General features: G+C 39.9%; 2 protein-coding genes across 2 annotated transcripts; both read right to left on the bottom strand.

Annotated features, from left to right (window-relative positions):
- Positions 1-2,882: 2,882 nt before the first annotated feature.
- LOC140551446 (protein naked cuticle homolog 2) lies at positions 2,883-17,701 on the bottom strand. Its single transcript, XM_072674876.1, has 10 exons — positions 17,498-17,701; positions 17,342-17,368; positions 17,190-17,254; positions 6,657-6,717; positions 6,439-6,530; positions 6,243-6,338; positions 5,989-6,118; positions 5,150-5,216; positions 4,489-4,619; positions 2,883-3,968 (listed from the first exon to the last, which is right to left on the bottom strand). Exons 1-10 carry the CDS (start codon positions 17,520-17,522, stop codon positions 3,481-3,483), a joined length of 1,182 nt encoding a protein of 393 aa, XP_072530977.1. The 5' UTR covers positions 17,523-17,701; the 3' UTR covers positions 2,883-3,480.
- A 1,603-nt stretch (positions 17,702-19,304) lies between these two features.
- Positions 19,305-21,693, bottom strand: gatad1 (GATA zinc finger domain containing 1). Its single transcript, XM_072674875.1, has 5 exons — positions 21,264-21,693; positions 20,672-20,794; positions 20,499-20,558; positions 20,232-20,415; positions 19,305-20,153 (listed from the first exon to the last, which is right to left on the bottom strand). The coding sequence occupies exons 1-5, from the start codon at positions 21,441-21,443 to the stop codon at positions 19,966-19,968; spliced, it is 735 nt and encodes a 244-aa protein (XP_072530976.1). The 5' UTR covers positions 21,444-21,693; the 3' UTR covers positions 19,305-19,965.
- Between the last annotated feature and the right edge of the window lie 1,225 nt (positions 21,694-22,918).

Here is a 22,918-nt window from a genome sequence, read left to right as displayed (position 1 = left end):
GACATCTAGGGCAATGTACCTATTAAGCTCACCAAAATCTACATTAAGACATTTTTAGAAAATACTGATTTAAAAGAAAAAGATATATATATATATATATATATATATATATATATATATATATATATATATCAAATATATAAATAGAAACCATTGAAAAATGATTTATTTGAAGGGAAAGAACCAATTACACACACCAAGCCACTACAATCTTGCAACAGAGCCATTAAATGGCTTTGTTCATTATTTCACTGACAGCAGAGTGTGATGTAGTATTACCCAAATGGTTGGCTATGGATATTTAACAAGGTGAGTTTGTGGGGAAAGTGCTTTTATTAATTAAAAATTAAACATCAGATGATTTTAAAGTTACTGGTGATTGCATGTTTCAAATTTGTGAGGATTTCTACCTTTTCTGCACATTGTATATGTCATTATATTTGAAGGGGAATTTGGTGCTTTTGCCCCACTGTTCACTCTCTGTAATAGGCTAATTATATATCCCATTATTACATTTATTACATGTATTCTGCTCTAGATTTCTCATCTCAAGGCTGTGAAAATATTTCATTAGTATTTTATTTTTTTTTTTTTTCTAATTTAAAAAGTAACTGAGTGAATGTTTAAAGTCTATTTGTGAAATATTTACATGGACATGTAATGTAAATGAGCTCAAAGGGTGAAAACTGAGGTTCACTGGAGCAGCAGAAAATTTTGTTTAAAAAAATATAAATTCTGAGTAATATATTATATGACATAAATAGTACATTTCCCTAATATGAACAATCAATATTGATAATGTCTATTAAATTATATTTTTTCTTGTTGATGTAACACTGGCTTGATCCTTAGAGTTCTGCACCTTTTAAGCTTTAACCTTACAATAATGAATTGAATTGTTTAAAAAAATGAGACCAATCTACAACTATTAACCATTAATTAACCATGAACAGAATGGTTAGCCATGTCTTAGTGCATAGTTACCTGATTGGTTTAAACCAAATGAATTAAGTAGTAAAAACACATTATTTGTTTATCATATCAATATCAACTTTTTAGTGTATTTTTTTAGTTAAGTAATTTGAGCTCAAATAGGGATGTGTGCTTAATAGGTACATGAACTTTATTTAGGACATTTTAGAAAATGCTTATCTAGTATAAAAACCCATGTTTATTAGACAGCAAACAGCTGCAGCTCCTGCTAAAGCATGAGAAGACTGACTGGACTGAGCCACTTTATAGTTATAAATTGTAATAATTGTAACTTTGATTTGGTTACTGTTTTATTAAAGGATTATTAATTATTAACTGAGCTTAGCAAATATGCTATCTTGTTTTTACTGAATTTACTAGGTGAAATGGTACTATATTAAGGTCAATTTAAATGCATTGAGTTTTAGTGTATTCGTTTATTGTCAAATCTGTAAGAAAAAAATGTCATGAATAACATGGCATATATATAATGCCAAATATAATCATATAATTTTTTTAAATATCCACGTTTACCTATTTTCATCTGTTTATAAATCCCGGTATTGAACTTCCACTGAGGAGAACTAGCGCTTGATAATGTGCTTAGGTTCGCCAAACACTAGAGGGCGCTGCCGAGTACAAAATGAATGGGTTTACTCAGTCAGTGGGTGATAGGGAGCTTTCATGCAAAATCCTAAGACTCCTAACACTCCTACCTGTATAGGACGGTTCAAACGTGGGCCGCTTTTGATAGCACTGCCAACAGAAAGCCTGTCCCAAAAGAAGGGAGTCAAAAGTATTGGACAAAAGTATTGGGACACCCGGTCATTCATTGTTTCTTCCGAAATCAAGGGTATTAAAAAGAGTTGAGCTGAGTAACTGTCTGCACTGTCCAGGGAATGCTTTCTACTGGATTTTGGAGGAGCACTGCTGTAATTATCTACATTCAGCGACAAGAGCATTAGTGAGGTCAGGAAGTTGGATGATCATCACCACACCTCATCCCCAACTCATCCTAAAAGTATTGGATGGACCATCATTCCAGAGAGCACAGTTCAGTCCAGTACTCCACAGCTCAGCTGGGGGCTTTGAATCCCTCTAGACCACACCTGGAATTAGGCGCAGTCCCAACAGGTTCATGTTTATCTGCCCCACAGAGCCCTTGGCAATACTTGGCATTACTTCTCTACAGGAACTAGACACCTTGAACCCATCCATGCAGTGAGCACACACATGCACACTAGTGAGCAAACACACAGTGAGCACACATGCCAAGAGTGGTGGGCAGCCATTGCTGAAGCACCCAGGGAGCAGAGATTGTTAGGGGCCTTGCTCAAGGCAGCTTGCTAAGCCCAGCTATTGAAACCCACATCCCCTGTCATAGACAACCCAGTGCTCTAACTACTGAGCACTACCACATCCCCTAAACAAGTTGCTTGGACACCCGAACAGGCACATGAACCCTGGACCCCCAGATTAAAAGTGTGATAGTCTACCGACTGAGCTAGCTTTGTATTGTGAGATATTAGGCATTAGAGCACCAATGACCAGCTCAAAATACCAATTTCCTGTAACAATCTGCAGTTTGGACATATTCAACAGCTTGACCTTTGTGTTATTATTCAGTAAATAACAGTAAATATTAATATTTACAAAAATATGAAATGTTATTATTAAATATTCTGTTATTTAGGTATATTTGAGATGACCCATATTGAATACTATAAATGTAACCCAAAATCTGGGGAAAATTATCAGAAAAAGTTCACAGAAAGGTTTCTTAGAAAAATAAGTCATTTACATAAACATTACACAACCCAGTCAGTGTTATAAATACTGTAATATACTTTTAATGCTCAAATGCAGCAAATTTTCAACATACAAGAGACATAACATATATTGTATAAAATGAGTGGTTATTTATATAGAAATCCTGAGGAAAATATTATCAGTCTGTTGGGCATCTTTGACTTGAACATAGCGGTCTCACAATGACAACTTTTCATGGTCATCAACCCTACTTCTGAAGACCTACTTTCATGCAAGATTCACCTCCAAACCTAGCCGAACACACTCATTCAGCTAAACAGGCATTCTGAAGACATTCGTTTAGGGGTTAGATGGGGTCAATTGGGCTTGAAGGTAAATTCTGCAGAATGATAGATCTCCAAGAGCAGGATCACCAATCTAAGACGTTACATTCTCGTTACGGGATTCATCAGAAACTACTCGACTTTCTGAACACAGAGAGGAAAGTGAAATAGAGTTTTCTATTAGCAGGATATTCATAATGCATTTACACACTTTGAGCACCAACGCTTGCATAGATTTATGAAGTTCACAAACCTTATAATTCCTTCACATGGGGAGAATACTGTCCCTTTTTAACATTGAGGAGAAGCTGATCCTGGGTGGGATTTTGGAAAAAAAAGTGTCCCAAATGTTTGTACAGATCAGCCTCAAAACACTCCGATTTCTATTGATTTCCCCCTCTAGGAGAGAATGCAGTCAGGAGGAGTAGTAGTGGTGGTGATGGTGATGATGATGATGTTCATGGAGGTGATGGTGCTCATGCCTCTGAGCTACAGGCACAAACCCTGCAGGAGTAGCACCCGATCCTGGCTGTAAATCCCAGTCCAGGTTAGGGTGAGCTACGGAAGGTGACAGAACTTCTCTCTGCCTGGCACGGACTCGCTTACTGTGGCTGTACTGTTGAGGCTGGGGCTGCTGTTGCGGCGGCTGCTGCTGCTGTTGCTGAGGGGGGCTGCACCAGCTGACTGGATGATGCCCATGAAGCCTGCTGGGTTTACCAGTGCCTCCACTGGCCCCCATGGACTTACTGCGGCTTCGGAGAGACTTGAGAAAGGAGATTCCGCGGCCGCTGGACTTTCCTGGGCTGCTGCTGTCAGGCTGTGGACGGCGATGGTGAGCAGATCGGACCCCGTGGTTCAGACTATCCTGATTCTGCTCCTCTACCGGAGACTGAATAGCGTTATCTGCAATAAGACAGGAGGTGTCCAAAAAAGGCTCCTACATATCTTTTCTAAGTTCCAGTAGTTTAAGTACATGCATATACACACTAAAGGGTAAAGTTATGGATGCATGGATTTTTTTTATGCTTTTTTTGTTTATGTTTTTAAGAAACGATTAATGGATGCAATAATAATTTGCATAAGCTAATTTTTAAAAAAGCAGTACAGGCTAAAACACTTCCTATAACCTAATTGCGAATAGAAGGTGCTATATATGGTAAACAGAAAGATATTGACAATGTTTATAACTAAATCAAGGTGTTTTTATTTTACAAATGCAGTATTTCATGGCATGGAATGTGCACTACAGCTGCAGATGTTTAGTCAAACCTTAGTCAAACAAATTTGTTTGCCTATCTCTCTGAGATTTAAAATATTTTTAAACGTTTAGTTTCCTCTGTGATGTGCATACCAAGCACTATTAATATTTCTGTTTCTACTCAACCTGCTGTAGGCTAGATGATGGTGTAGGGAATTCTGGTACCTGCTTCAAATCTGGAAGTGTAGTTCTCGATCCCAGCCAGGTCTAAATAGTGGTTTCTGCGCTCAGTGTTTTCATCCACACGGTAAAGTTTCTTCTCTGAACTGACTACAGGATCTGAACTCCCCTGTCCCCTGTCAGGATAAAAAAAATAGAGTAATCATATTTACACACTAACATACTACACCACCCGATCAGCAACTTTCGGCAGCATCAAATAAGTAGGCAATGGATTATAACATTTGTTCATTTGAAAAATATGCTAACTTTAAGCCACTTTGGGTTTGGTTTACTTCAGAGATTTAAAGGGTTTATATCACATGGCTGTAGTGCAGTGTATCACACTTAATTCACTTAAACCATGTACAAAAATACCTAAACCTGTTTAATACCACATACTCTACCACTTTTACTGAAAAAAAAAGCCCTTTTAGCATTTCATTAATGTGTTACAGAGCAAAATACAGTTAGTATATAATGTAAATATATTTAAATTATTATTAATTAATTATTAATTTTTTATATATCCCATTTCTGATGCTCCCTGATGTTAACTATAACCAGTTCTACTACATAGCTTTCTTCTGTTACTCTCTGTTCTTCATTCCTGCCACTCATTCATGCAGAACATGCCTCACGCATGTTCGTGAAATGATGTACTGACCTGATGTGTGGTGAGTGGGTCTCTTCCATCTGCTCCCGCTTGTTCAGAAAAAGCCCAGCATCTCGATCTGACAGGGGTTTAGAGGTTAGCCAGGTCAATACTTAATAACGTTCTTTATGTATTCAGTACCATTTGGAAACAGAGAGATTCAGACTTTTTTTTAAATATATTACATTTAAAATAAATAAATACATGAGAATTAATACAAATAAATAATGCAATACAATATTGTGTTATAATACAAGTGTTTCCCAGCATTCTAAATATTAAATTAACCCATGGAATAAGTGTTGTAGCATTTAACCTCCAAGAGTTAATTAGGATAATCATGATACCCAGCTATTTCTAGTAGGAAGATCCATGTTTCACTGGAGGAATGGCAGCCGTAACATTACATTATATTTTGAATAAGAAAAGTCCTAATCAATCCTTGAGATAGCATTTAACCTCCAAGAAGGCCATTCAACCTAGAATACCATAAGTGTGGAAGATCATTTACAGAGATGAGATTAGGATCATCCTTTATAACCACTAAACAGCAATACCATGGAATTTACCCTCTGCATTTAATCCGTGGCAATGAACACACACACTCACACCCTAGTGACATAGGGGCAGTGAGTACACAGACCCAAAGCAGAGGTCAGCCACCTCAGAGCCTAAGGTACCATATAGGATTCTGGGGTGACCAGCAAACTCCTATCTGATGTACTTTTTTATAATTTACCAATTTTTCTTTTTTTAACTATTCTTCTAATAGTTCAATATGCTACTCACAGCCCATTTGAATACACAGAAAGAAACAAAGAAAGTAACAAGGGGGTGTGTGTAAAACTCACCTCTCCGGTTGCCACTAGATGAGGGTGTGACAGTCAGTTTGACCCGCAGTGTTTTGCTGTTGCTCAGTGCAGACTGTTTGACTGAGGCCTCCACCACCTCATAGATTGTATGCATCAGACTTGACATATCCTGTGCCATAAACAAACACACACACACACACACACACACACACACACACACAAACAGACTTAGACATTGCACACTTCTTCTATTTTTTTTATTAGTCCAGAAATATTGTTGTTAAAGCTGTTACCTCTTTGGTCACTCTGCCACTGTTGTCGAAGTCGTATAATGTAAAAACCCACTCTTGGCGATTTTCGTCCATTGAAGGCATGTTACATTCCACATCCTGTTATCAACAAAACAGGAACGTGAGGTTTCCTTACTTTGGCTGTTGTAGTTAACTAAGTGGGTCATGGTACAGGAACTGGATGATACATCTTTCTTACATCACTTTTTGCAGTCTTCCGGAGGACATCTCCATTCTCTGGTGTGAGCTTGTGACTTTGGTGTTCAGCTGCTCTCTCTGGTGGCAGGATTACTGCAAAGCAAACCAGTTTCTGTGTATTAAAACACTCAGAAGCCCAAAACCCAGGTGCCCCCTCCAAAAAACAGGAAAACCCCAGCAGAAGCTATTTTGGGCCTCAGCCAGCACTTCTCAGCTTACCCTCCAGAGGGCAGTCAGGATCCAAGAACTGATCACCCTTTAAATCGGCACCGCACATATTCTGTAGAAGGGAAAGAATAGAAAGGGAGGAGTGGAGGGAGAGAGAGAGAGAAAGAGATGAGTAAAGCTTTAAAGCTTTGACATATCCAGAGAAAACAACTGTCTTTGGCCCAGTCAGCCTGTCTGGCAGACGTGTTTGGATGAGAGTTTAGTAGCCCGGGCTGCACATCTGCACAGCTATAGTGTGTCAGCGTATAGGTCAGAGGCTCAGAGCTCCAGCCAACACTTTTAAGTGCTCTCCAACTTCATGTCTATTCCAAAAGAAGCTGTGCAAACCTGAATTGTGTCTGAAATGCAGCCTTTCAGAGCACACACATGCCACAGAAAATATACATACCAACATTTCCATACTTCTTCTCACCCACTGCATCTTGTCTAACTTAAGATGATCAAACAAACCAAAAAACAATGGTATAAAACTGGGTGTCTGCCAGGCTTTGTTTGGACAAAAGCCTGCAGCATTCTGTCTCTCTTAGCTTACAATCAGCCCCCTAATGTATCTGCCACAAAGAAGGGGGGGAAAAGTTTACTTCATTCTTTGCACTCCTGTGGTCTCAAGCACAATTGTTTCCAGACGGTTTGCACTGTTGATTTTAGTGGGAGGAAGTGGAGCGGCCTACAGCGCAAAACAGCTCGCCATCTTTGCTAATCTCTGTCATAATTCGCTCCATGTGGCGTTAACCGGCGCAGAAGGCTATTCAAATTCCCTTCGGTCATCTCAGAGCTGATAGATGACCCCTAAGGCAAGAGTTACACAACACAGAGTGTGTGGTCTAGGTACATGAGACGGCATCTGACCTGTCCATTACTGAACACAAGGGCCACATCAAGTGTTACTGGGCTGATTGATGTGTTCATGTGTGCAATAAAAGGCATGAAAGCAGTCATGACAAATTCCAAAAGTAATGTTTAGGGAAGACATATCAGTTTCTGTCGGCTTCCTGACTGAAGTGGAATTTCCTAAATGTATAATAAATTACATACAGACGGCTGTATTTTATACCTTACTAACTTTAACAATGGCAGACATGAAAGCAGTTCTGAATTCAGGGATTATGATGATAGTTTTACAAATAGATCTGCTTTTAAGTGTTAAACATACAGTATTTAAAAAGCTGAAGATGAAAGGATGGCTTCTACAGCAGGATAATGGGATAATCCTAGGCACACCTCAAATCCACATTAGACTACCTCAAGAGGCACAAACTGAAGGTTGTACCTTGGCCCTCACAGTCCCCCAACCTAAAAATCTGTGGATATACTTCAAAGTGTAAGTGCAGCAAGACGACCCCAATATCTCACAGAACTTAGAAGCCTTTTGTAAGGAAGAATGGGTGAAAATCCTTACAAACAAGAACTCAAAAACTCTGCGATAAGCATTTATAAGCTGTGCCAAAGGGGGTGTTACTAAGTACTGACCATGCTGCATTTTTCCTTTTTTGTTTCAATATCAAAATATCAAATTAAAATATCAAAATATCAAATTAAAAATTATTCTTAAAAGAAATGTATAATCTTTAACTTTATGCCTTTAGAACTCAGGTAATTTTTGACTCACAGTTATTCACAGTAACACATTTTGACAAGGTGCCCAGATTTGTACATGTCACTGTAAACCTATTTTTACATTAGCATTTTAATTAAAACCATCAGTAGACCATCAGTAGGTCATATATTTTATATTTTTAACACTTCAGCATGCATGATCATTCCACTGTTGTCCAAATCACTACGGAAAAATACTTGTTCAATACGCTGTACAAATGTCCACTATAATAATAATGCTAATGTTATGATGGCTCTGCACTGCAGTTCCCTACCTCACAGAATTGCTCTCAGCAAATCAGATTAACACAGGGCAAATACACATTTGCTACTTCTCTCATGCACACCTACATGTGTTTGTAATCAACTGATTCTTTCTGTAGTTGTTCAAACCAATCGGTGCATGTTCCCACACAAGTTCTAATTTAAGAGATTTCCTCTGAAAACAAGACAACTGATGTTGTTAAAGCCTGTATGGAGTATTAGTCAAATTCCCCTCAAACAATCCAGTGCATCTTTTCCAGCTGGCTGGAAAAATAAGGCCTCTAAGCTGTTCTCTAGTTTTGATTAGAATGAGCATCTCTAAAACAGCACCTTCTATTGGCTGCCGATATACCATAACAGCCACAACATTAAAACCACTTGCCCTTGCATTGCCAAAACAGATCTGTCCCGTCGAGAATCCACAGAAGACCTCTGAAGGTGGCCTGTGGTATTTGGCAAATATTCTGTAAAGCTGTGAGGGGGTGCTTCTACGGATCACACTGATGTGCCTTTGGGGCCCATAACCCTGTCGCCAGTGTACTGGTTGTCCTTCCTTGCAGCACTTTTGGTAGCTACTAAGCACTGCATGCCTACACACTCCACAACACCTCCCTGAAGCCCAGTCGTCTAGCCAGGACTATTTGGCAAAGCGTCTCAGATTCTTAGGTGTGCCCATGTTTCCTGCTGTTAACATGCCTTACAGCACTAGCTGTTCACTTGCTGCCTAATATATCCCAGCCCTTGACAGGTATCATTCCAATGACAATCAATATTACTTAATTGCGTATTTGGCTTCACTCAGACAAAGACCAATTTTCTGATTGACAATATTAACAGTTTTAATCAACAACACTCCCTAGTTGACAGTACAGGCACACTAGATCCTGAACTTCACACTGATGTTCTTATTCAAACCAGTGGCCTCTAAAGCCCTCATTTTTACAAATGGTGACATCTGGTGACATCTTGAAGATTGGAGCAACTTCTTCAGCTCTACAGCTGCATTGAGGTGTGGGCTGTTTTATTTTCCCACAAACTGGCAGATGCTTAAGAAAGCCAGATAGCTGACATTACAGCTCGGAAACTGAACGACTCATTGCAACCGTATAAATGTAGTAACTGTTTTTAAATCATTATTACAATAAAGAAAATGTTGGATTACACACATGACTACAAGGTAAAGTTAGCTTATAGCACGGTAAGGGCATTTGAGCTTACAGTTTGGCTCTTATTCTCTGACAAAAAGGGTAAGCACTTCAACACTCGCCAGTCACCGTTTAGCATTTGTCTCTTCCATACTCAAGTATCCTTCTCCAAGCTATCTCACTTGATATGGTATGAGATACACTAAGGCTATTAATCAGTGGCTTGCCTAGAAAATAGTACTGCTTGGGCACCACAGGGATTACCAACAGCTGTACAATGTGTTTTCATAATGAATGCTGGTCATCAAGACATGAAAATTATATTAATGATAAAAGAATACTGTATTATACAACAAATACACATTAAAAGCTAGTCTGTTCCAGGCAAACAAACTTTTGTTGGACCTGTAGTGATAATAAGATGCCAGCCCAGTACCTGAAAACCAAAATCCTTAAATGGATCTAGGTCGGCTTACCGCCAGGGGACATATCAGACGTACACCAACCATGGCTGAAAGTAAGCACAGCCCCACTGCCTTCATGTGTTTATGTATTATTACCTCAGGAACAGCAAGGTAACTTACATTTTAGAACTAAAATGAATACACAACTTAGAAAGTGAAAGTACGGGTAAGTCCAATTTGCTCTTTAAGAGGATAATAAGAGCAGAACTCCCACAGAGAGAGAACATGATGTAAACACAGCACCAGTCCTGCCAGTCTTTACATCACCCTGCACCATAAAACCCCTCTCATTAAGGCTCGTACAGCACAGTAAATCTCAACACCCACAGTGCTCCCATTTAAGCTCAAATGTGCATGGCATATGTTCCGCACACACAACCACACTGGAACTAACTTCTCCTAAAAAGGGCAAGTACCATCTACCTGTGAGAACATCTGTCAGACATCTGATCTGCATCAGCGTTGCCTTTACTTTAAATCATACGACACCAAACAAACAGGCAGAGGATTTGCCTCTCTGAGTCTTGCCTGCTGAGGCAGGTTAGGGGAGACGCAGGTGAGCGTGTGTTTACAACATACATATACCAAAGCATTTCTTGTTCTTCTGTAGAGATGCAGGTTTGGGTCTGTAGTTTCTCTCTCTAGCACTCTCTATATCTTTCTGTCTCTCGCTCTCTTTAATCACTTCTAACTGAGCCATATGGGCAGAGGTAATCTGCTATTGGCTAGATAGGTAGATAGGTAGATAGCTAGATAGATAGGCAGGCAGACAGGCAAACAGACAGGTGGACAGGCAGACAGGCAAACAGACAGGTGGACAGGCAGACAGGCAGATAGACAGATGTTTCCGTTCATTAACACACTCCTATTTGTAAAAGAAAATCCAGTTTATCATGATATTGGTTAGTATGGTGAGATGGTACTGACTGATCCCACTAAAAGACCAACTAAACACCCATAAACCTCCTTACTCCACTTGCCATGTCCAGGTAAGCAATAATTAATAATAATAATAATAATAATACAATTTAAAATATGATTATTATATTAATTTAGTACTACTAATGTTGCTGATCTATTTTATCCATAATAACAATAATATTGCTGTTCTTTTTCATTATTATTATTATTATTATTATTATTATTATCATCAATAAGGATATGAGCATCTCCTTTTACTTACTATTTACTTTTACTTACTACTGTCTGTTCGCCAGTTAAACTTTTTTTGCAGCAAGTGGAGACACAAATCAGTCACCAATAAAATGTAACACATAAACAAACAAACAATAAGTAAACAAACAATGGCTGCATCAGTGTGAGGAACTTCTGAGGGCTGACAGAGTGAGGGAGAACAAAGCCGTTGAGCGGATGAGCGTGATGAGTGACTGGCCTTTCTGCCGGTGATTTCTCCCATCATCACAGCCAAGCCTCTGCCACGCTCTGCCTGCTCCAGGGCCTTTCATGTGGGCTCGCGTTACCAGTGAGAGGGGGGGCCTTTTCCTGCCCTTAGCCGGGTGTCGCGGTGTAGGCTGCCCCCCACCCAGTCCTGCTTCCCCTCCACCACCCACCCACACTGCCTTCTGAACACACTCACAGTCCTGGGAACAGTGGCCTGCTTTGTTCCTCCTCACTTCCTGTCACCAGACACCTGGACCGGAGCCTTATTACATGACGAGAGAAAAAAAAAAAAACCCTGCCATGTCATTCATTGCATCATCATCGAGCCGAGGCAGGTTGGCAGGTTAGGGTACGGTCATGGCCTAGGCTGCGGCAGTTGCACTTATGTTGAGATTGGAATCAACTGATTTTTATCTTTTATGGTCTTATGCACTAAAGCTCCACAAACTCCATCTCGCGCTGCTCACCATGTTCAGGCAAGCAAAAGAGATAAAAAAAAAAATTGCCTTAAGGTCCACGGTATTAATCCTTTTCTCTCATTCCCTCAGCCAAATTCATTTAATCAGAATTACACGTTTAAATGGCATCCAAATGCAAACAACGTTAAAGTGACTCTCAAGCATTCAAGACTCTTTATAGTTCAGAGCATATTAAGCATAAGCATGGCGTTGTGTTTTACGCCAGCATTCTCCAAGTCTGTCAAAGCAAACAGGTTTGCTGCTGAATGGAGCCTTTGTTATTGCAGTAAGTGAGTGTCGGCACTTCAGTCTGAGTCAGATTACTTTATAGAAGTGTTGATGGGTGGCTTTAGAGCACTGCAGGCGTGTTGAAAATATGGACTTTGACGCTAATCTTTTATCTTTGATGTGGTTACATTAAAAATTTCCATAAACCAATAAATCTGAACTTTCCCTCTTTAAATTCAGCCAAGAAACCACCACTCCACATTCCATAACGTTCTCCAAAAACTGTTTATCTGGTAAAACATCTACAGCTGGTGGTGAACACCTTTTTAAGATATATTAGTTGGGTTGTTGTGGGGTTTTTAAGAGCTCACTGGCCACACACTGTGCAGTAAGAGTGTAATAGCTGGACATTAGTAATAATAGATTCACTACACAAACAACTTGACCAAATTCCTAACAACTTCCACTGTTGTCGTTCTTCACTGACATCTGACCTTCAGTAGATGTGGGCCTAGTGGCTCTACCCATGTGCTTCTACGGCGAGCATGTGCTGTACTAGGCCGACGGCGCTACAACCCTGTTGCTTATTTTTGAACCGTTTGAGTAAACATGCTACGGTCACCTCCAGGCTCTCTCCCAAGCAGACAGAGTCATAGATGAGTGACCGCGGCACACGCTCCCCTCCCCCCGTGCCCTTTGAAGTGAGGCTGGGAGCGGAAAAAGGGTGAAAGAGGGGATTCTTCCAGCCTCTCCAAGCAAACACTGGCCGCTTTGAGCCCGGTGGCCGGGCCCTTTTAAGTGTCCCAGGCTTTATGATCCCAAGCTGCAGGATGCTGACACAAAAGGGCAGTGTTATAATTAGAGCCAGAGCTCACACCAACCATCCTTGCTCATCCCGTCCCCAAAAGACACGAAGATCACCATTTCTGAGAACATATGCTGCATGCAGAGGAAAACTGGGGAAGAAATTAGACATTTAAAGGCTTGGATCATTCATGCCAGCGTCTCAGCCGTCACTTTGCTGAAAGCAATAATATTTGACTTGAAAATCACTGTAATAAACTCAGCTCAGCCTTAATTTAATGTGACAAACTGAATTGACTCCTAATAAGACAACTTTGAGAATGAAATAAGTAGAGGAAAGAGTGGAAAACTTCAGAGGTTGGTCAGAGGTCATTTATTGCTCTGTTGGATTGGGTTCAGTCTTAACGTCTTGCTGTTGTTTAAACTAGCCTAGAAGTTGCTTTGCATTGACTTTTAAGCTTACACCTATGAATGTTATACCACACATATCACATTACTTAATAAATGCAGTTTTAAAAAAAAGTCAAGGGCTTGAACAATCACTTAAAGAAATAAAAATGTAGAAATGTTAGGTCACATAAAATCAGAAGCTTTTTAAGCAAAGTAAAGACATACTCTTGTGTTAATGCAACAAAAATAAGACAATTTTATGTTAAAATAGCAATTTCAAAATTATGTTAACGCTCCACTGACTGCAATAGGGAGAATGGCATCTCTGTCACTGTCACTTCAGACCGCTGCGCTGTTTTCATATTTGTGTAAAATTCTGTAATATTCCTCTACCACCTCAGTCCACATGCTTTTTTCACTTTAGATGCCGGATCTATATCTCTCAGCTTGTCAACAAATGCATGTGTACAGCTGTTCATGAAGGGGAGCTCAATTGCGATTTGTATTTATGACAGTGGTGTAAAAGTGAATTACACTCCCCAACTGTAGAAGGAGCCCAGGAGTACAGGGGAAAATAAACTAAATATGATAACAGCACTCCTCAATACACTACTCTTTTTCTTTAGTCCTGGTTTCTCAGGCCATCCTCTATATATATAATCTATCTGTATGTAATCAATCTCATCTAATCTGCACTGTGTACAAAAGCAGGTCTTGTTATGGTAAGTTAGATACTGCACTCTTAAAAGGAAACAGTTCTTTGGACAGTTCTAGGCTGTCTATGTTCTATGTTGAAGTTATTATGCGGAAAGAATAGGAGTCACACTTGCACATTTGATTTACAAACAGGTTTTAAAAAATTTTAAAAAGCAAAAGACAGCGCTCCAAATGACTCTGGTGGCCAACAAGAACAAAAGAACTAAAGAGATGCTTGATGAGATGAGCCGAGACAATGAGGAATCCTCACTAACCCCAGGTCTCTCATCCCATCTCCCCTAGTTCACCCATCTCCATTTCCAAAGTAGTCTCCCACAACCCCTTCGTCCTGCCACTCCTCCCACTAACTACACCTCCTTCTTCCTCTCCCAACCACTTCCCCCCATTTTCCCAGGACAGCCCCTCTCTGTTTTCAAAACTAGTACCAGATGTGCGGTGGGGCTGCGCTCAAAGACCCTGCGCTTCTGGCTGCCAGCCATGTGCATTTCACATTGTGATGAAGGTTCCAGGCTCTATTGAGTGAGAGAGAGAGAGAGAGAGAGAGAGAGAGAGAGAGAGAGAGAGAGAGAGAGAGGGAGAGAGAGAGAGAAAGAGAGCCCCTTCCCAAATACCATTAAAAAGCTTAGCTGGTCTGCATATGGTTAAGTCCTGAGCGTAATGAATTTAGGCTGGGAAGCTGAAACGGCACTGAAAAGTCTCTGATTCATTAGTGGAAATGTTCTGAGCTTCACACAGCGTTCCTGCTCTAAAAAACAGCAAAAGTGAAATAAAAAGACAATTCTTTCACAAAAAGGCTCAAATACACTATATGTCCAAACGTTTGTGGACACCCCTTCTAATGCATGCATTCTGCTACTTTAAGCTGCACCCATTGCTGACACAGACGTGCAAATGCACACACACAGCTTGTCTGCTGTGGAGCAGATGAGTTAGAAATAGGGAATAAGGTTGGTAATATTTTGTATGGAATGCTTTAGTAGCGGAATACAATCAAATCCTCATATCAATGCTCCAAAATCTAGTAGAATACCTTCCCTGGACAAAAGCAGGATAATACCCTTGATTTTGGAAGAAACAATGAATGAGCAGGTGTCCCAATACTTTTGTCCATATTGTGTATATGATGTATATGATGATAGTGTATATGCTTGATCTGAAAACAGATGTTGCAAGACCACCCAGTCACCAGACATGGGTAGAAACTGGTGGCATCTTCTCAGTTTCATGGGCTTCAATGAAATGCTAATTAAGTAAATAAGAAGATAAACCCTGTTAATTTTACTTAAGTACATTTTTTAAGGAAAGTGGAAGTAAATATAAAGTCATTTTGGGGCATTTCTATTATACACAATGTAAAGAACAACTGCCGGATTCACATAATGCCAGAAAATGCAAAAATGGAGCTACTAGGGACAGCGTCAGTACACTTACAACATATGAGTTACTATTTACTTACAAATTACTTTTCAACTTCATTCAGTTATGTGGGTGATAGCATTTGCACTGCATTGCTACAGGTTACACCTCTACCTCTACGTCTGAGATAAAAATTTCACTGTGGATCAGAGGTTTATTCAAAATCAGAACCACAGTCTAATAAACTTTTATGCATGCTGAAAGATGCTGGATATACTAAGACCTTCCACAGTAGTTCTATTTGTTACCCAGTTACCTAAGGTTGCTTTTTGCTGAGGTACTTTTATTATGTCACTATAGTAACAAAAATATTTCCTTGATTATGGGTTTAGGCTACTCTACCCATCTAACCACTTACTGGGGTCAGAAATATCAGTAGAAAACAGTGCAACCACCAAAATCCCAGCCTTTAAGAATCATCCCAGGTATAACCAAAATAAGACTGCACCAGAGAGTGGCCTTGAGGTCTTACACGCCATCCTGAAAGGTGAGAGATTGTCAACTTTTAACAGGATACTGAAATCCACCCAGAGTTCAGCGATAAGAGCGGTAAACACGGACACACACAAAAAAGGCTGGTTTCTACTTTGGACCTTGCTTTAGACATATCACATTCCCACACCAGCGAACAGTCAGTGAAGGACAGGAAGACAGTACTAGACTTTGTGATTTACTGGATATATAGAGTTTACTGAAGTTATAGACTGCAGGTTATATCTTAGTACACATGAGGAGAAATTCGGGACCCAATAAAAACTCAAGGTTCTCTAAGAACAATGAACATTTGATTGCAATTTAGGCATATATATCGCTGCTGTGCACTGTGTGAATAATTCTGGATGCATGAACCAAAAAAATGCTCCAAACTGACTTGGATTTATTTATTTATTTATTTTTTACACTTCCATTAAGAGTTAAGAAGATTTTCCTATCTCCTTTTTGTATCTCCTGTAAAGCTGCTGTTTCGGAGATACAAGTTTTTCATTGGACAGCGACGGTATGCTATATAACTTCTCCATGACGTCTAAATTGCACTGTAGCACAGGCTACAATTTGCAAAAGTATGCCTTTCTGTGTGTATCTGTGTGTCCAAGAGTGTGGGTAGTGACTGTGCATATGCATATGAGTGAGTGTGTGTGAGTGTGTGTGTGTGTGTGTGTGTAGACGTGCTCTATTATACTCGAGCACAAATTGTACCATAGGTTAAAAACACTGGAAGAGGTAGCTAGCTATAAACACTGAACTACAGGCTGTGCCCAAACACTGCATAAGGAAGCAATAATGCAGTGATTTAATACGGAAATATTTTAAATGAACATTTTTATTATTCCATTTATAGCAACATAATACAGACAACTAGACATCAGGTGAAGTAAATACTAGGTTTTTTTTTTTTGGTAGTATTAATGTTCAATCTGCCAGAAGTGAGTGGGTGTAGAATTAGGCTATGATACTGTACCAAAACGTTGGGAGACGTTTCTCTAAACACTGACCTACAGATTCTGTCCCAACCCTGAACACAGGAGCAGTAATACAGTGATTTCATAAGAAAAATAGTCCAATTTCACATCTTCATACTACAGAAAACTACACAACATGTAAAATACTGTTAATACTGGAGGGAAGTGGGACAGTCCCTACCTGCTTGTCTCTGACTGGGTCTGACTCCCTGTGGAAGGTAAGAGGGCTTGTTGCAAACGTGCCACCTTAATAAAAACAGACATGGTCACCTCAGCCAGATTTACCATCATAAACTCAGCCAGTGAAGTTGACTGCCACACCGTGATACTTACCCTCTGGACTCTCCCTTCGTTTACACGCTATAAACAAGTGCAAAAGGCAGAGTGTTAGGCGGAGATACAAGAGCACATCAATATTCACGTAATGTCTATGTGAACCTCTGCTCTGAGGAGAGCATTAGCTGCACACAGGCAGAAAACCCATCTTACCATGTTTCGACTGTAATGTTCCCATGTTGCCCCGTGTTCAGAAAGTCCAATTAGCCTATTTAATTATCCTCTTATGGAAAACTGAGAGTTCCTCTTTGCCTTGATTGGCAGGGGAAGGCTGAACAGGCCACATTCCGTTTAGGTGTATCCATATGGTCCGGTAATATCGGAGACTGAAGTTTGGTGAAATCCTCTGTGGGAATGTTCGGCTTGGCTTTATCTTTGAGGAAGAAACGCGAGGCGAAGGTTGTGAGAGCGCTTCGTTTTTTTCCCCACCCGTATTCCAACACGCCCCGCCTCCTACACCAGGATTGGCTGGTAGTACACATATATGCATTCACGAGCCGCCCCTCAGTAGTAGAAAGGGGCTCTACAAGCCAATCGGAACTCAGAATGACAATTAACCAGCAACCAACCCTCGTGTCGAAAGGCGGTACTCAATTAGCAGCACCGCAATCCAATCAGAACGCAGGGAGCGCGGCACTAGCCAATCAGAAGGCCCAGGACACGAGCGTTAGCTAATCACAGCGCAGGAAAGGAAGAATCTACCAGCCAGTACCAGCGCTGGGGGCGGGGCTTCCCGGAATACGGGTGGGGACAACGCTTCCAGAGCCCTTCCATTCCCCCCCGCTAGAGAAACAGAAACACACTGGGCTGTTCGGTAGAGCGTCTCCCCGGGCAAATTCACCAACATCTCACAAACACTTTTACACAATCTACTCAAAGGATACTGAAATATTAAACAGTGTGTTGATAACACCGATAGCGACGTTGTTTTTGATTTTGGAGAAAAGAACAGAAAAAATGATCAATAACAAATAGAGCCAAAACCTGCATGGAAAAGACAACGTTGTGATTAAGATCTAACTTAAATAAACCAGGAGTTCTGGATTTCCCCGTGTCTGTTTACACTCACCAGAACATTTCCCCCTCATTTCACTTGTGGCTAATTACAACATGACCTTGCATGAAAGAAAAACACAAATTCTTTCACTCAGCAGAAATTGTTCACTCTTAACAATAGTGGAGCCCCTTTTGGTGCCATGCTGAGCCCTTAAAAATACATTAAATTTAATTACATTAAAGTTTAAAATAAAAAAGACATGTATCAGAAGTATCAAAGCTGTATATGAATAACCAGGGGTCTATACAGAACCACTTCCCCTCAGCTTGAGATCACTTTTGCACTCCAGTGTCATGAAGTTGGGTTAACTCGAAAAGCTATGAAGCAAGTTCAGAAATCCCGGAAGGGCAACTGCCTGAAGAACATGAATATGGACACCTTAAAAAGACTAGTATAAACCAAACGCACAATCCAGCAGCACAGCTGAGAAACAGTCATCTACTTGTTTTTAATTCTTCACTGGAACGTGAGGTATTCACTCAATTCATGTTAATCTATCAGAAGATATCAGATGTATCACAAACTCTGTACATGCATAAAGAATTGTGGAGGTCCATCAAAGAACATTAGATAAAAGTCAGGAAATATAGGTGATCATGGATGCCACACTGCAGGACGATCTCTTTAGCAACCACCTGCTGCTCTGAAGATTAGCAGTCTACCCTGGAGAAGATGGAAGGTGAAGATGTTATTGCTCTGTATCACCACTGGAAGCACTGTAATTAACTTACATGTGTACCTTTTTTTTAAAAACACACCAGAACCAGGCTACATGCTGTACCTACACCTCAGCTGGTGCAGAAAACCGTACAGGACAATACAGGCATTATCTGCAATGGTTAAGCCATAAACAAAAAGACTGATGAGATAGACGAAGAATAATCAGATCTTCTATAACAGCAATAACAAATCATCCATTTTTATTATTTGTCTATTTTGTACAGTGCTGAATGGTGAGAAAACTGTGTTTTGAGTGGTGACCTTTTGGGGGTACCTTTTAAAGAGTACAATTTTAGGGTAAACATGATACCCTTACTAATTGCTGACCATTCACTGCTCATCATGCCAGATACATTGTTCTTTTGTTTTGTTTTTATTTTTCAACATTTTTGTTAAACAAACATAACCTAAATTTGCTCCCATTACACTATTTACAAAAGATAGTTCCCAACAAAACATCCTGCACCAAAAGTCTCTTTAAATCTTTCCAAACTGTACCACACTTCAATCAAGAATGAGATCTTCTATAACACAACTGTCCTCAACATGAACAACAGGGTTCCACTCTCCACTGCCTTTTATTGTGGTACCAAGCAACTGGACATTTGCTTTGCCAAGGTGAGCTGAGGTACTCCACAATGACGGTGAATGTCGTTAACCGTCCAGACTGGCAATACTCTAAGGGTTGCTGCAGAAGCCTTCAATACTAGGCTACCACTAAATCAAGAGAAACACCATAACGTGTTATAAAAATCCCTTTCGTCTGGATGAAGATTCTTGATGAATGTTTTCTTTTATTCAGTGTCTGAACGTTGGTCTCTGTTTACAAAGCTAAATTGTACAGTTAATTGCAGCTAACTGTTTCCTTGATTGTAACAGCAGGTGTAGGTCCAATATGGGTCCATATGTAGCCTTTCTCTGGGCGAATGGGTATTGTTGGAAAAGGACAACTCCTTGACTTGAAGTATTCTGATGGAGCATGGCATACAAATTCAAGGTATTCCATCTTCCTCGGCAAGTCCTCTTCTGGACCTGGGAAGTTAAAACACTTGGTTAGTCATATTTAACGATGGTGCCATTTGCTAGAACAAGTATACAACATGAACTTACCAACTATGTAAGTGCCTGGATCAAACTGATCTCTTGGACTGGACTGAGTAGGGATTAGCCAGGTTAGTGCAGCGCTCTTCTCGCAGTACTGGTCCTGAACAAAACCACGAATCTGTGCAAAATAAGGCTTACCATCCTCTTCATCTGTTACCTTTATGACGTCTCCGATTTGATAATAAACACCCTGGTGGAGGAGAGAGAATTGGTCAGCTGGAACAACAATGTCTCTTCTGAAATCCCATTAGAAAGTCAATTCGAAAATCTAACCTTGTAGAAGATGGACTCTGATGTAATGATTGTGGAAACAGACTCTGGAGCTTTGATAGGCTGAAGGGGTAAACAAACAAACAAACAAACAAACAAACAAAAACAAAAAGCACGGTTACTAACTCTGCTCTCCTCAACAAGAATACAGGTGCTTCTCTACGGACAGCGCTTACATTTTTTAGTTTAAAGATGTGCCGTCTTCCTTTTCCTTTAGTCGAGACTTTCTTCTCGGATGCAGGTGCCTTGTACTTAGTGCTTCTTAGTCGTGCAGACCGCCTGTGGATCTCCTGCTTCGACTAGAGGGAAAGAGCAACAACACATTAGTGGTGTAACAATGAATGAACTCTCTGATTAGATTTCTGATGCAGAGATAAAGATGTTTAATATTTATATATAATATATTTTATATATATATAATATTTATAATATAAGTCTGAACATTACACAATCTCCATTTTCTAAAATTTAACACACTTCACAAAAGACCAACTAGTTTATGTGAAAGTCTGACAAAGCATTATCCATAACTGTTATTATACAGTAGTATAATGGTATGTAACATTAACTGAGGGTGTGTCTCACTGGTTGAGTTTAAAACCCGGATGCACTACTTCTTTTTTCTTAATTTTGATGTTGACACTCTAAACTAGGCCTGTGTATCTATTACAGTGTGTTGGTACTCATAACTACCCACACCTTCCTGTGTGTGTAAAGCTCACTCCCAACAACACCCTCATTACACAGCCCGTCTAAGTCTATCCAGACCTGTTTCCCTCCGCCATTATTCTGCTGAGTGGTGGATGAGACCGACAGTCCTGGTCCTCCGATAATGCTGCTTTTAGATGTGCAGTTGTTACAGAGAATTTCTCCCTGATTTCCCTTCTTCCACATGGACGACGAGTTGGTCTTGCAGACAGCACAACACGGCTTCACACCCAGCGGCATCTTCCTTCTCCTGCCTCTAACAGCAGCCCGGTCTGTTCCTGCACTCAGGTCACACTCGTTTCGACTCGTGTTTGATCCACAGCTCAATTTGACGCGGATAAATAATACTTTTAAACAATATTAGCCTGTGGACTTATTCCTAAATTAATAGAAAAGGTCCAAATCTGTAAAATACTCATTTTAGTCGTACTGAATTGTCAAAACAAACACCGTCCTCCATCATCTATTGAATAGAGGCTCCCTTCTCCTCAAACTGAGCGACCACTTCCGGTCCAGCTCACCGGCGTTTTCAAAATAAAAGTCGCTCGACGAGAATTTGAGAAACTGAGCAAATGTACAGATGATGTAAAATTCACCATACACTCTTATATAGTGCACACTAGTCAAACTATCAAACCCAGCGACCTTTCAGGCGTGCAATCGAACAAAACCTGTCCTCATCCTGTCCTCCAAATCATGCATGTATGAAGCCAGTTTAAGTGTAAGTGAGCTATCAGTTACTTTTACTTATTAAAATAAATAGCACCTATTTTCTGAAGCATTATATGCTGCACAAGGCATGTCTTTTGGAAATAAATTCTGATAAATTATTAATGAAGCAACACAATATATAACGCAATATATTCCAAGAGGGTTATTATGGCTCTGCTGTGACAGTTTTAACGCTCTGTTGTAGGATGTGTTTCTGTATGTCCTCACTTTCTATTTAGCTACTTCTCTTAACCAGAGGAACCCTGAAGACTGTAGTTTGTATCAGGCAGAATAGGTAATCAATAACTTACGTTTATGTTACTTTATGTTTAATCATTTACATAATTTGAGAATGTGAGGTTATGCTTGGACTATTCTGAGGGTAGTCCTGGGCTCTGTGGTATCTTACTTCTAAGCACACAGATTGTTCAAATAACAACACTGCCAGATCAAAACCTTGTATCTACATTTGTGTCTTTTTTTACATAATTTGAAATAACCACATACCATTTACAACATATCAAAATTTCATGGGAAACGGGCAAAGAAAATTATACAGAATTACTTGAAATTAACCTTTGTTATAATAACACTAAGTTATGGATTGTTTTGCTTCTTGTGCTACTTTTTTGGAGATACTGGCAGCGATGATGAGTGATGGAAAACTGAAATAAATAACAGTTGCATAACAGAAAGTTACAAATAGTCTAATCATCATCTATTTCAATCATGACATTCTCTTCACAGTTCAGAACCTGACTGTCACCCTTCGCTTAAACAAAATAAACACCGGGCTGTTTTTCCAAAAGCATCTCAACACAAAGATGTTTACCTAAATGATCAAGCGAGCATCACACTGAACACTCTCTCTCTAACAGTTCTGATGATCTTAATACTAAGATGCTTTTGGGGAAACTGGACCTAGCTTTACATATTCCATTAAGCAACCTAAAATTACACTTTTTATATAAGCCAGACACTGACTTAGTTGGGATGTGCAGGAA

Source organism: Salminus brasiliensis, chromosome 3 (assembly GCF_030463535.1).
Source record: "Salminus brasiliensis chromosome 3, fSalBra1.hap2, whole genome shotgun sequence".
Lineage (NCBI taxonomy): Eukaryota > Metazoa > Chordata > Actinopteri > Characiformes > Bryconidae > Salminus > Salminus brasiliensis.
This window is presented reverse-complemented; position numbering and strand designations above follow the sequence as displayed.

Coding starts and splice junctions, on each gene's coding strand:
- LOC140551446 (XM_072674876.1), bottom strand. CDS start 17,522: ATGGGAACATTACAGTCGAAACATG. Junction 17,255..17,341: donor ACGAAGGGAGAGTCCAGAGG/GTAAGTATCACG, acceptor GTTTTTATTAAG/GTGGCACGTTTGCAACAAGC. Junction 6,119..6,242: donor GTGGCAGAGTGACCAAAGAG/GTAACAGCTTTA, acceptor TTTATGGCACAG/GATATGTCAAGTCTGATGCA.
- gatad1 (XM_072674875.1), bottom strand. CDS start 21,443: ATGCCGCTGGGTGTGAAGCCGTGTTGTGCTGTCTGCAAGACCAACTCG. Junction 20,795..21,263: donor ATAATGGCGGAGGGAAACAG/GTCTGGATAGAC, acceptor CTTTCCCTCTAG/TCGAAGCAGGAGATCCACAG. Junction 20,154..20,231: donor TCCAGGCACTTACATAGTTG/GTAAGTTCATGT, acceptor TTAACTTCCCAG/GTCCAGAAGAGGACTTGCCG.